This window comes from Danio aesculapii, chromosome 7 (assembly GCF_903798145.1).
Source record: "Danio aesculapii chromosome 7, fDanAes4.1, whole genome shotgun sequence".
NCBI classification, from domain to species: Eukaryota; Metazoa; Chordata; class Actinopteri; order Cypriniformes; family Danionidae; genus Danio; species Danio aesculapii.
The window spans coordinates 58,958,761-58,972,633 of record NC_079441.1 but is presented as its reverse complement, the minus strand read 5'-3'; the positions used below and the strand labels follow the sequence as shown (position 1 = coordinate 58,972,633).

Below are 13,873 nucleotides of genomic sequence, written 5' to 3'. Positions count from 1 at the left end.
CTACCATATTGTCAAGCAACATAAAGTTGTGTTTTGGTCGTTTCCAAAGTAGACACATTATGCAATTTTTTCAGTTTTTTTATTATTATTTTTTATATTGTAATTCCTGAACTGTAATAAAAACAGTTGCTATTAAAGGGAAAACATTGTATTTTTGCATGTATTTTTCAACATTTAAAATAAGATTATTTTTAAAAGTTGTTACAATTTATTAAAGTCTACTGATTTAGATAGCTACTTATTTAGATATTATGTTAGTGGACATCTTAAATCATTCAGAACACATTTAATTTTTCAGAATTTGACAATTCTGAGAGAAAAAAAGAAGAATAGGACATTATTTGGTTAATATTGTACAGGAAGGGATGATTTTGAAAAAACAAAACACTTTTTTCATTCGCAATAAGACCAGAAAGGTGTATTAACAAGATTGTTTTTATTTTTTATAACATTACGATGTAGGAAATCTATGTGGCTTAAACATAAGTGATCTACTTTTTTTAACCAATAATTTGTTCCACTTTTATCACTAAAGTATTTAGCGTCTGTAATTAAAACATCTACATGCCAACACAAGTTTATCTTTCAAGTTTCAGCATATTCACGTAACAAAACTTTTGAGTTATGTCTTTTAAAACACATTGGATGGCCACATTGTAGCAAACCCCAAACATTTCAAGCCTCCACTATACTATTAGTAAGACTCAATAAGAAAACTAAATAAATAATTCTAAAACCAGAGCTCATACACGTACGTCTCGAGCGCGAGGAGCTTTTGCCTTTTAGACTCCAAAAAGCTACTTCATGTAAACATTTTTTTAAACGACACACTATCGACTTGGTGCAAGATAGAGCACTGTGCGTTGTTAGTCTCTTTTGGACCATATAACTAGTAAAGTGGCAGCTTTGTAACATGCTATGCTCGAAACATGAAGCATGCCACATCATCTGGACAGTCAAACTTATATAACGTATTCTGATGGTTTTGAAATACATTGTAGAATATGATTGGCGGCATCAGATTTTGGTACAGCTGTAGTGAATATTATTAATTTTAGGTGGCGTTGAAGATTGATAATTGACCACAACTGTTTTGTGTTAAAGGGATAGTTCACCCTAAATGAAAATTCTGTTATCATTTACTTGTTTCTTTCTTCTGTTAAACACAAAAGAGGATAATAAGAAGCTGAAAACCTCTAACCATTGACTTTCATAATAGGAAAAACAAATACTAAGGAAGTCAACGGTTACAGCTTTTTTTCAGAATGTGTTCAACAAAAGAAAGAAAGAAGTAAAAGGTGAGTAAATGTTGACAGAACTGCCATTTTTGGATGAACTATCCCTTTAAAGCAAAGGCAATAGCTTACTTAATGCATTAAACTGATGCTGCTATCAAAGAGCATAAAACATTATGCTAATTTAACATAACATTTGCTATAAATTGCAATACTTCTGTCTAAAAGTTGGACCCTTAAACTATATTTCACATTTGCTTACGCAGATACACGTTCGAGTTACATTTGTAAAAAATAAAGCATTAAATCTATGGAATACTAATGAACTACCTAATGAGAACCTTTCAAGAACACTCTATGCTAGAACTTCTACGCTGTCTTGGTCATCTCATCAGTGAATTCAGCCATGATATCATGCAGCCAAATGTCCCGTTCCTCTTGAGAAGTGTCCACCAAGTAGATCATCACCTTACGTTCCCAGGGCTGGGATGCCTCCTGCACTGATTCCAGTTGGGCAACCAGAGGCTTCTTCTCAACGTGGTTTCTGAACACAATGGAGGCCTCCTCAGACCACTGCCTGGGTTTTAGACCTGGAAAGATCAGAAACAGCTTCAGATCTATTGCATTTACAATTTCGAAAAATCATAGCTGAAATTAAAAGCTTTTAGTACCATGAATGCAGTATGATACGGACAAGGACTTTAACTAGCTTTATGGAAAGTAGAAGTGATAGTCAAAACAAGACATTGATATTGGTCACAAACTTCACGTTCTGAATGCTCTTTAAGTCAGGATTGAATTTAAATATATTCAATTATCAGCCACTTTATAATGCTTTTACTTGATGATGAAAATGTCTAGTTAGTCAGTTACATGACAGCTAACAGCAATGCAAGAAGACCTGCTGAACAACCTGTGCATCTCAATTGGGAAAAACATGGAACATTTTACAAATTAAAATGAATGTGGGGGATTTTCATGCACAATCATCACTAGGGATTGCAAAGAAAGTGTTCTTTAAGGAGTATTTCTGTGGGCAAAAAATGCTTTGCTGGTGCCAGAAGCGAATGGAGAAAGCAACAAATAAAGCTCAGATCATCTCAACTGGTTTCTTAACCATGACAGTGAGTTCATTCAAAAAGCCAAACTCAAACAGCCTCCACAGTCACTAAATCTCAGTCCAATAGCACAATGTTGGGATGTGATGGAACAGGAGCTGATAAAAAAAAAAAAAAAAAAGCAGTAGCTCTGTGCTAGTATGTCAATATGTATAAAATGAATAATTCTTGTCTTTTTCTTAGCAGAATTTATTGATGGGAGTGGAGCGATGCAACTAACGCAGGTGGGTCACATGATAATGACAAATGTTGAATGTAGTACATCCGAGTTTCATTTATACTACTCACATTCATACTGTGTAGACTGATTTCATATGGCCGCCACTTTAAAAGCAAAATCGAGGCTGCGGTGGGAAGAAACCTGGAAAAAAATTGCCTGGAGTCACACAGAAACGTTGTGTACCTGGCTGTATATCTTATCAGCCAATAGAAAGTGACACAATTTTATCATTTGACCGCCTTTCAAGTGACCCGAAGGTCTGTTCTGAATGGATAGTGAGAATAAAAAGGATATCGGACCTCATTTTCAGCTAAATTAAGGGAAATGGCACTAGATATCTAACATTTTAGATACCATTTATCAAACTCAAGTTTATTAACAGACTCTTTCACTATATTAGACTTGTCACGAAGCTGAATTTAGGTACTGAAATAAAAAAAATGTAATTTCCCGCTAACATTTAAGCGCTGTTGAGTGCATTCTTAAATACCGTTGATTTGCTATAGTATTCACCAGTGCTCAACAGAAATGACTGCGATTGGCTGAGAAGGTCATCAGTTCACTGCACTTCACCGATGTTTACAGAGTGCAAACACAGACAAGCGATCCACTGATGACTCGATTGATCTTCGTGGCCTTAAATAAGCTCCAGTGTTCGTGCATCTGTGTTTGCGCTCTGTGAAGAGCGTGGAACTAATTAACTTCACGGGCAATCACAGTCATTTCTGGTGAGCACTGCTGAATACCATGGCAAAACAGCTGTGTTAAGAACGCGCTCAGCGGCACTTAAATGTTAGTGGGAAATGGACATTTTTAAAACTTCAGTACCAGGATAACACTATTACAGACAACACGAGGGTGTGCTTCAGAGGACGGCATCGTTTTATCGCTCACCGGATTGCATAGGCTGAAGCACAGATGTGTCCCCATGGTGTTTACCTGGTGCCATGAACTGAAGCTTAGGAGGACACTTTAGCATATTACTCATAAAGAGATTGTGATTAAGTTTGAAGCCTAATATGCTTTTAATTGTTTAAATTAAACTTAACTGAATGACATTAAAGTGATGTTTATAACATATCTGCACTATAGAATCGCAGCAACAGCAGGAGGTTTGTAGTCCATAGATTGTTGTTGCAATGTTTACAGTGCTGATCCAATACTTCTGGTTTCTTCCCACCGCAGCCTTGCTTGTCGTTCTTTAAAATGGTGGCCACGTGACATAAATGCATAGAACATACATTTCTAATGGTTGTTTAGTACATTCAAATTCAATTATAGTACAGTAACTACTAAGTAGTAGGCAATTTTGGACGCAAGACACTGGCCCTACAGGACCACGTTTGGGCACCCCAGCTATATACCAAGGTTTACCAATCCTGATCCAAATGTGCCAATTTAGTTGTCATAAGAACGCTAATAGCTTTTTCTTACGTTTTAGAGTTCACCTATAGCCCTAATTAAAAACAATTAAACCTGCAAATTAAAGTCTGCACCCCAAAACACACACTTTCCCTTGTTTTTCTTTTTGACAAAGCTGTTTTGGATATCTTAAAAGCAACCCTTACAGTAAATGCATTGGGGAAAAATAATGAGAAAAATCTTCTCTGAATGGACAGTGACTGAGATTGGAAAGCGGATAAAGTGTAATCAAGCCTTTTCAAAAACTGAAAAGAATCTTTCTAGCAAGAAAATGATGATATGTACCTGCTAGTTGAGCAGTAATGGCCTGGAAGGGGAGCTGGCAGAACTCCTGGGTGAGGGGCCGGAGCTTGGTGCCGCTAACCAGTTCATGCTTGCCATAGTCCAGCTGAAACACTGACACCAGACCATTGGTCAGGACTCCTTTTACCAGTACACGGTACCAACTGCAAATAAAACACAGAATGAGTGGTCACACAAAACACATCTAACACCCCAGTACCCTTTACAGAATTCATACACATTTTTACTACTAAAATTCCATGACTTTTCTGGGACTTTTCCAGAACTTTCAAGTACATTTTCATGACGTAATGTTTCATGTTATGTCTACATATACATGGTAAATGATAACAAAAGCAATGACGTTCAAATTTATTACAGCATATCACAGAGCACGCAACAATCTATTTAGTAAATTTTTTTTTTAATATATCTATGTAAAATTGATTTTGATAATGCTTACACAGCACTAACAATGTGAGAGAAAGTTTTTGGCCAAGGACAGAAAAGACAACTAACCTATATTCAAGTTAGGGCTCCACAATATATGGTTTCAGCATCGATATCGCAATGTGTGCATCCACAATAGTCACATCGCAGGATATGCAATGTTGGGATTATAGTTTAATATACAGTTTAATCATAATGGAGTAAAAGTTTATCATCTGCATGCATTTTTAAAGAGATAGTACACCCAAAAACTACTTACCGTTTTTATTACACCCTTCACTTGTTTCAAAGATTTATGAGTTTTCTATTTTTAAATGAACACAAAAAGAATATAATTTAATAACTCCTGTAGTATTGAAACAAGTGAAGTGTGAGTAAACAGTGAGTATATTTTAATCTTTAAGTGAACTGTCCCTTTAAGGCCCTTGACTGCGTGAACATTTCAATATTTCACATTTTAAAACATCCCGCCACAAGTTTTTTGTAACTCTAATAAAGATGAAATAATATACAATGAAGACTATGCAGTGTTGATTAGTTAATTTCTGTACGTGAATAGTGAATACCTGAAAACTATAAATCACTTTTATCTTTAATATATTTTATTTTTCTTTGCTTGTAATTTATTTGTTAAATATTATTCAAGATTCACTCCTCTACAAAATCCGCCAATCAATCCAAATAAACCTGTTAAATGATCTGGTGAAATTGTATTCACATTGCAATATATATCACAGAAATACTAAATATGGTAATGTCAGATTTGTCCAATATTGCGCAGCCCTAATTCAACTATACAGATATTTGTTAAACTAATTTCCATGAATTTTACAAAACTTTGTGGGTTTTTCTCTTTTTCCAAAACTTTTCCAGGCCTGGAAAATGCCATGTCAAAATTCCACTTTTCCAGGTTTTCCATAACCGTATGAACCCTGCCTTTAATGTCCTGCACAGTTTATTTCCAACCCCAATTAGACACACCTGAACTAGCTAATCAAGCTCCACTAACATACTAGAAACTTCCTGGCAGGTGTGTTGAAGCTAAACTCTGCATTCCAGGACCGAGTTTGGGAACCCATTGTTTACACCTTTCTTTTGGTAGTCTATCTAGATCAAGGATGGGCAAAATCTGTCCTAGAGGGCCGGTGTCCAACTTTCTTCTCCTGCCTGTAGCCTTCAAGTGACCTTGAAGACACTGATTAGCTTGTTGAGTTGTGTTTGATCAGGGTTGGAGCAAAACTTTGCAGGACAACGGCTCTCTGGGACAGAGTTTGCTCATCCCTGATCTACAGTCTAGAGCAGTGGTGCTTAACCCTGTTCCTGGAGATCTTGTTTCCTGTAGAGATCAGCTCCAACCCAAATCAAACACACCTGAACCAATTATTTAGGACCTGAATAGCTGTGAAGTGTTTTGAGTGCCCTATAAATGTAATGAATTGTTACTTATGATTATCTTTAGTTTGCCATTAAACTGTTGACTGCTGCCTTGTGTTTTCTCTCAATAATAATTTGTTTTCTTGTTTAGGTCAAATGTGTTATCTTCGCTAGGCTATGTATAGTTTTCATCTTCTTTGTGAACAGCTTACTTTGCGATTGTGTCTTGATATGCTGATTGGTAAATTATTGCTGCCCTCATTTCTTTATAAAACAGACATTTAAATGTTATAGGATAGGACAGTAAAGTAACTAATCACGTTGCAATCACAATCTACGTAGAACAACGGCACAAATTATTATCGAGTGTACAATTTATTTAAAACAAGGGAATGAATTAGAAGCTACAATAAATTGTAAGCAGTAGTAAATCTAGAGAACTAATAAAGGGTGCACACAATTTACCTAAAATAAAAGAACAAATGAATAAATTGTTTGCACAGTCTACTTAAATTTAATAAATTGTGTCTGATTTATTAGATCCTGCATCTCTTGTAGCAAAGTGACATTGACTTACTTGTTTTCCACCTTGGCAGCACAGACCTGGTTCTTCTCAACTTTAAGCTGTTTCTCCTCCATCTTATTATAATGCAGAATCATCTCCCCCATCAAAACCACCAGTTTATACATATCCTGCCACGGCTGTAGCACAAAGTGCCCAGGATGACATGCCACTGAAACAAACACATCCATATTCTGGCCGATGTCAGGCAGCTCCAGCGCTGGTGGAAGAGCCAGGCGTTCAGGTGGAGAGCCTGCAGGCGTGCTTTTGCTTCCCAGTGGAGGAGACGTCTTCTTGGGTGTGTGTGGGACTTTATCCACTCTGTCGGTCCTGAGGCTGGGGGTCTGGGTGGTGGTCGGGACATTGAGGGATTTTAAAGGCCCTCGACTGCTTAAGAAAACATCCTTCTGATGGTTCCACAGGTCTGAATCGGCCAACTGCTGGTTTAAACTGCAACTTGTGTCATGGAAGTTCTTGCTGGTAAAGAGATAGACGTGAGCGAGGCGTTTGGTCTCATCCACTTTAGCAATCTAGAAAAGGAGAAAGTTAAGATTCAATGTTGCTTTTCTGAAGTGAGCATTTTAATATGCATCAGATTGGTTTGAGTGGCTTGACATCCAGTATTATAGTCTGAAACACAGAAACAGGTTTGTCTTTTTGAAACTGCTTATATCCTATGTAATATGAGATAAGCAGGAGATGTAATTTCTTGTTCAAAACAAACTTGCTCTGCGTTGTGATAATTGTAGTAACCAAGTTAAATATTAAATACTGGTTCATGTTATTAAAAAATTCTACATTTCTAATTACAGTGCATCCAGAAAGTATTCATAGCGCTTCACTTTTTCTACATTTGTTTATGTTACAGCCTTATTCCAAAAAGGATTAAATTAATTTATTTCCTCAACATTCTACACACAATACCCCATAATGACAATGTGAAAAAAGAGTTTTTGAAATTGTTACAAATTCTATTAAAAATAAAAAAGCTGAAAAATTACATATACATCAGTATTCACAGCCTTTGCTCAATACTTTGTTGATGTACTATTGGCAGAAATTACAGCCTCAAGTCTTTTTGAATATGATGCCACAAGCTTAGCATACCTGTCTTTGGGAATTGTTGCCCATTCCTCTTTGCAATACCTCTCAAGCTCTATCAGGTTGGATGAGAAGCGACGTTGTACAGCCTTTTTCAGATCTCTCCAGAGATGTTCAATATGATTTAGGTCTTGGCTCTGTCTGGGCCACTCAAGGACATTCACTGAGTTGTTGTGAAGCCACTCCATTGATATTTTGGTGGTGTGATTTGGGTCATTGTCCTGCTGGAAGATGAACCGTCGCCCCAGTCTGAGGTCAAGAGCAGTCCCTCTTTCCTGACTAGTCTTCCACATCCTGCTGCTGAAATACCTCCCCACAGCATGATGCTGCCACCATCATGCTTCACTGTAGGGATCGTATTAGCCTGGTGATGAGCGGTGCCTGGTTGTCTCTAAATGTAACGCCTGGGATTCACTCCAAAGAGTTAAATTTTAGTTTCATCAGACCAGAAAACTTTGTTTATTATGGTCTCAGAGTCCTTCAGATGCCTTTTGATAAATTCCAGGCGGGGAGTGACTTCCGTCTGTCAACTCTACCATATAGGCCTGATTTGGTGGATTGCTGCACAGATGGTTGTCCTTCTGTAAGATTCTCCTCTCTCCACAGAAGAATGCGCTGGAGCTCAGACAGAGTGACCATCGGGTTATTGATCACCTCTCTGACTAAGGCCCTCTCCCCGATCACTCAGCTTAGATGGCCGGCCAGCTGTAGGATGAGTTCTGGTGGTTCCAAACATCTTCCTCTTATGGATTATGGAGGCCACTGTGCTCACTGGAACTTTCAGAGCAGCAGAAATTTTTCTGTAACCTTCCCCAGCCTTGTGCCTCGAGACAATCCCGTCTCGGAGGTCTACAGACAATTCCTTTGTCTTCATGCTTGGTTTGTGCTTTGACATGCACTGTCAACCCTGGGACCTTATATAGACAGGTGTATGCCTTTTCAAATCATGCCCAATCAACTGAATTTACCACAGGTGATCTCCAATTAAGCTGCTAAATCATCTCAAGAATAATCAGTGGAAACCTGAGCTCTGAGGACCTGAGCTCAATCTACAGCTTCATGGCAAAGATTAAGAATATTTATGTACATGTGATTTTTCAGCTTTTTTGTTTTTAATAAATTTGCTACAATTTCATAAAATCTTTTTTTACATTGTCATTATGGAGTATTGTGTGTAGAATTGATGAAATAAATGAATTTAATCCATTTTGAACTAAGGCTGTAACATAAAAAAATTTGGAAAAAGGGAAGCGCTTTGAATACTATTCGGATGCAAACCAAAATTTAGAGCAAATAAAGGTACATACAGTGCAAGATTTGGGCACTATGAAATGTTTTTTCTTTTCTGAACTAACATTCTGTTATTTTTATGACTATTTCATGATTTCATTGGTGTCTTTTCTTCTTTATGAAACATTTTTCTCTTTTTCATTTCACTGGCCTTCAAGCTGCAGTCACTGATGTGCAGAACCGTGTCTCTCAGCCACTGGACAGCATCAGGAGTCCATAAGCCTGCGCTGACCGGGCAGACCAGCCAAACAACACTTCAGCGCCTGCACAGTCACACAAGATCACATTTTAATCACATAACAATTAAACAAATTAATTCAGTCAAAAATATCCCCGAGTCATTCTACACCATTTGCATTGTTTGTTTTATTTTGTTTTTACAGCTAATTGTTTTAGCTGCTATTTTTCAGTATTTATTTTTTAAGGACAGAACGAGTAGAACATCCCTTTAAAGGCACAGTTTGTAATTTTATTTTTTAAATATCCAAAAAACACCAGAACCATATTATATATTTTGCTGACTTATATGTGCTTGCATTATCCCAAATGTTTCAAATAATGTCCAAACACAGAAAAATACTGAATTTTAACTAGTGACATGGACCATGTCCTGTGCCGCTATGCTAATGATGTCACACACCCTTGATTTGTGGTTGGGTTATTTAGAAAACGGAAACACCAAAGACGCTTGAAATGTTGTATGTCTAATTTTATTGTGTATTTAGTATGATAAAAGCAAATTCAAAGCAATTCATAATAGCATTAGCTCGTCCACCAATGAGGAGTAGGGTTAGGGGATACATTTTTGGGCATGTCTCCTTTTAAAAATGGTATGTTTTCAAATGAGTGTAATCATATGAATACAAATGAGCTCTTTTTCTGACAACATGTAAAATAGATACATTTCCTTGTGAAATCAGGTAGGATAAAAAAGTGTTGCTCTTTCCCATGTAATCACAACATGGAGATCCGTAAGCGAATGATTGTGGCATAATAAAAGCTTTATTTATGCTGCAATGTGCTTTGACAGCTTTCAGCTTTACGCTGCTTACTTTAGCTCATCCATGAATATGATTTCTGCAGGAGTCCCATTATATGTGATTAAGATGACAACATTATCAATACGACACCTTTGTACGTTGTGAATACATACGTTCTAGTGGGGAAAATTACATACTGTGCCTATTATACAAATACAAAGCTACTGTTTACAAACAAAAGCAGCTCTTACAGTTTTTTAATGCACTTCACTGAAAGGTAATTGAAAATTGCTGTTACAAACTGTTACATTTATTTAAGCTCACTGTGCCATCATTAGTAGTTGTCTGACCTGGGCTGGGGTGGATATGAGGTCACGCAGCAGAGGAGGTGGGATCTCTCTCAACTCAATGACCTCGACTGATGCCTGGACGCCTACATCCACAAACAAGATATCCAGCACCCGGCTGCCGTGCAGGTTTGTTATCTATGAAAAACCGTGGAGTGGAGACATATAGATCAGATCAAATTATTTCAACTCATACTTACAAGCAGGAAACTCTTCATTTCATTTTATGAACTACTCAGTTGCACCACAGAGAAAAAAATTCATTCAATTCAGTTCATCTTTTTTTCTATAGCGCTTTTACAATGTAGATTGTGTTAAAACAGCTTAACATAGAAGTGCTAGTAGAAGTTCTAGTTTTCAGAGTTGAAGTTCAGTTTAAATAACATTAAATGACATTAAATTTAATTCCATTACAGTGACCTTTATATTAATGCTATATCTAAATAAATAAAACATTTGCCAGATTAATTGGTGGTTCATTCTGCTGTGGCAACCCCTGATAAATCAAGGACTAAGCTGAAGTATGGTGAGTGAGTGTTAATTTGAATTCCTTAGGGGTTGGTGTAATATTGGATTGTTTTTTTATTTGTTTTTTTACGTTTGTTTTAGAAGTCAAATATAGTACAATATAAAATGTATTTTACATGTTAAAGTATGAAAAATGTTTGAGGACATTAATAGCTGAGTCATCTCCAAATGCTGCTTCATAACTCTTGTAATTCTGACACATGGTGAACCCAGCATTCCAAAATCTTGAGGGAACATTTCCATACAATTCAATTTGAGAAACAATCAAATGATTAAAATGGCCCGTTGAGGCCTTTGGACTCAGATTTACAGTAGCCTTTATTAAACATTAACCAAATGAGTATTAATCTCAAACATCATTTCTGATTCAGGAAAAACACCGCCCAGTTGCACTTAACAAAGGTACTCTTCAAATAACTGAATAATAGAGTTTTTCACTATGCTAATGGCAGGACAGACTCACCTCCACTCGAGACCATTTTCCTTTATATCGAGCCAAACAGTTTTTGCCACAGAAAGGACGTGAAACCAAAGAATCTGAGGTGACCTTAAATAAAGAGAAAAGTTGTAAGCCTATCCTGCATATGTTAAAATGGGAATCACAAAGTGTGCTAATATACAAAAAAGAAACAATGAACAATTACAATATAAAACACTTTGATATACACACCTTTGGAGAAAAAAAAAACTGAGACCTCTTGACAATTCTCTGTTTTTTAGGGGGTTTACTGGATTTATAAGGCATCTGCCGCATAAAACATATGCTAGAGTAATTGTCGGTTCATTCCACTGTGGCAACCCCTAAAAATTCTTTTTTTTTTTTGGTTTGAGTAAAATGTTAACATTTGTTTTATTCCTTTAAATCTGATGACATTTCTTCCGAATTTCAAATATAAGTACTGTCATTAAGAGCATTTATTTAAAATGAGAATTGTTTAGCATTAAATATCTTTTATAAAATAGATTAACAGTATATTCAAGACTTTTGTTGGTTTTTTTTATAATAAAAAATAATATAATTTAATGTAAATAATAATATCCTAAAATAATAACTAAGTTTTGTTATTTTAAAAATATATTAGGCTAGATCCTTCCAGAAACTGTTTACAACATTGCATTCAAAAAATAAGTGACAAAGACTCTCAAAGAATCTGCATTGCAGAAACTACAGATGTCCTCCATTTCAAAGTACTTTGATAATAAATATTTTACTGGGCAAAGTGTATGTATTATTTTAAACAGATTTTCCTTAATTTTATTATTAATAGTGTATTTCAAGGGAGTTAGAGGTCAAGTTTTGATATTCTATTGGTCTCACACAATTATGTCATGCAAATTCGCAGGCACAGTTCACTAAGCTTGAACTTTTTAAAGCATCGATATGCAAAACGTATCACACAAGCTTGCGTTTGGAAATATATGGGGCAAAAAGTGCATTGTGACCATGTCTTTATGCCACAAAATATTGATTTCTTACTTTTTTTATTTAAAATAATGATTTTGCATTTTTTACTGTATTTATGAATGTATTTGTAAGCCAAACAAAGTAGTAACAAATGTCTTCAGTAATTTAGAGAATAAAATTAACCCTTGTTTACTGTTCAAATTGACTACCCTTTCGTTATGTTTGTGGCTGTTTTTGCCCCATTGACTTCCATTATAATCACGTTTTTTGATTGCAAAGCTATGACAGCATATAATCATGCGTTCTTGATTGTTAGGGGTTTTCCCTGTTGGGAAATGTGTAATTTTACTGTTGATGATCAGTAAACCCTTTATATGGAGTTCTATGAAGTAAAACAGCAGATTATAGTGTGTGTGCATAAATACACTTACTATGTTTACTATGATCAGAGAGAAAGCTGTGGCCAAATTAGGACTTAAAATCCCCACAGAGCAGATGAAAACATCCCCAACAGCACACAAGGGTTAAATCTAATTTTACTCAAACACATACTATAAATTATGAATCCAAAATAACTGACAACTGCCAAGTGGTCTTTTTTCTCCAGAGCTATACACTGATGCATTTGTTAGACACTATATTACACAATCTGTGCCAGAAGGTAACTATATACTCGGGATTATGCACTTGACGCCTGTTAATCTGATTAAACTCATAATCCCAATCTGTTCATTTTGGCCTCCTCGTCTCTTCTAAAGTAATCTCTAGCAACATATTTGAAGCAACAAACACAGAGAATGAGCCTGTTTAAAGTGTGCTACCTGGGAATGAAATAGTTTTCAGTTTTCTCTAGAATTTCGTTGAGTTTAGTCAGGCCTCTAGAGGGCACCCGACAGTAGATCGTCCCGTCGGAGCAAACGCTGGTCACACTCACATTCATATATGCACTGTTCACCTACAAGAGAGAACAAAAATATGTCATTCACTTAATCATTGATTAATACACACTCATAGAGACATAGACTTCATCTGTTTTTCAAGATACAGAGCAATACAGTAGGTGACGTGACGTTTCCAAATGCGAACATCCCAATCCCCCATAACCACCCAACCCCCTCTCCTCTTCCATCCTCTTAGAAAAAAAATAGTTCTACTAGTGCATTTTTGTTTTAAAAACTATGCTTTATAATGAAAATGTTTCTCGTCCAGACTGGCGTTTTTATTGCATTTCATAAATTCAATTGAATTAAATTCATCTTTATTTCCATAGCACTTTTACAATGTAGATTGTGTCAAAGCAGCTGAACATAGGAGTTCTAGTAAATTGAAACTGTGTCAGTCCAGTTTCAGAGTTGAAGTTCAGTTTAGTTCAGTTCAGTGTAGGGCTGGGTAATAATTCGATATCGATATTATCACGGTATATAATTTTTCGCTAAAACGATAATGACAGTTTAATAATTGTTCGATAATATTTACGCACTATGCGTAATGCTGCGCAGACATTTTGCAGCCTGCTCTTCCGGATGCCGCATGCAGTACAAGTTACAGCCATACAGTGT

At 36.2% G+C, this 13,873-nt stretch overlaps 1 protein-coding gene across 1 annotated transcript in view; it reads right to left on the bottom strand.

Moving 5' to 3' along the window:
• Nucleotides 1-242: 242 nt before the first annotated feature.
• tdrd7b (tudor domain containing 7 b) overlaps nt 243-13,873 on the bottom strand; it is a 52,572-nt gene continuing 38,941 nt past the window's right edge. Inside the window, 9 exon segments of the mRNA XM_056462276.1 lie at nt 243-1,825; nt 4,281-4,441; nt 6,679-7,193; nt 9,206-9,289; nt 9,291-9,317; nt 10,385-10,519; nt 11,373-11,456; nt 13,136-13,149; nt 13,152-13,269. Coding sequence (XP_056318251.1) covers nt 1,605-1,825; nt 4,281-4,441; nt 6,679-7,193; nt 9,206-9,289; nt 9,291-9,317; nt 10,385-10,519; nt 11,373-11,456; nt 13,136-13,149; nt 13,152-13,269 — 1,359 coding nt within the window. The 3' untranslated portion in view covers nt 243-1,604.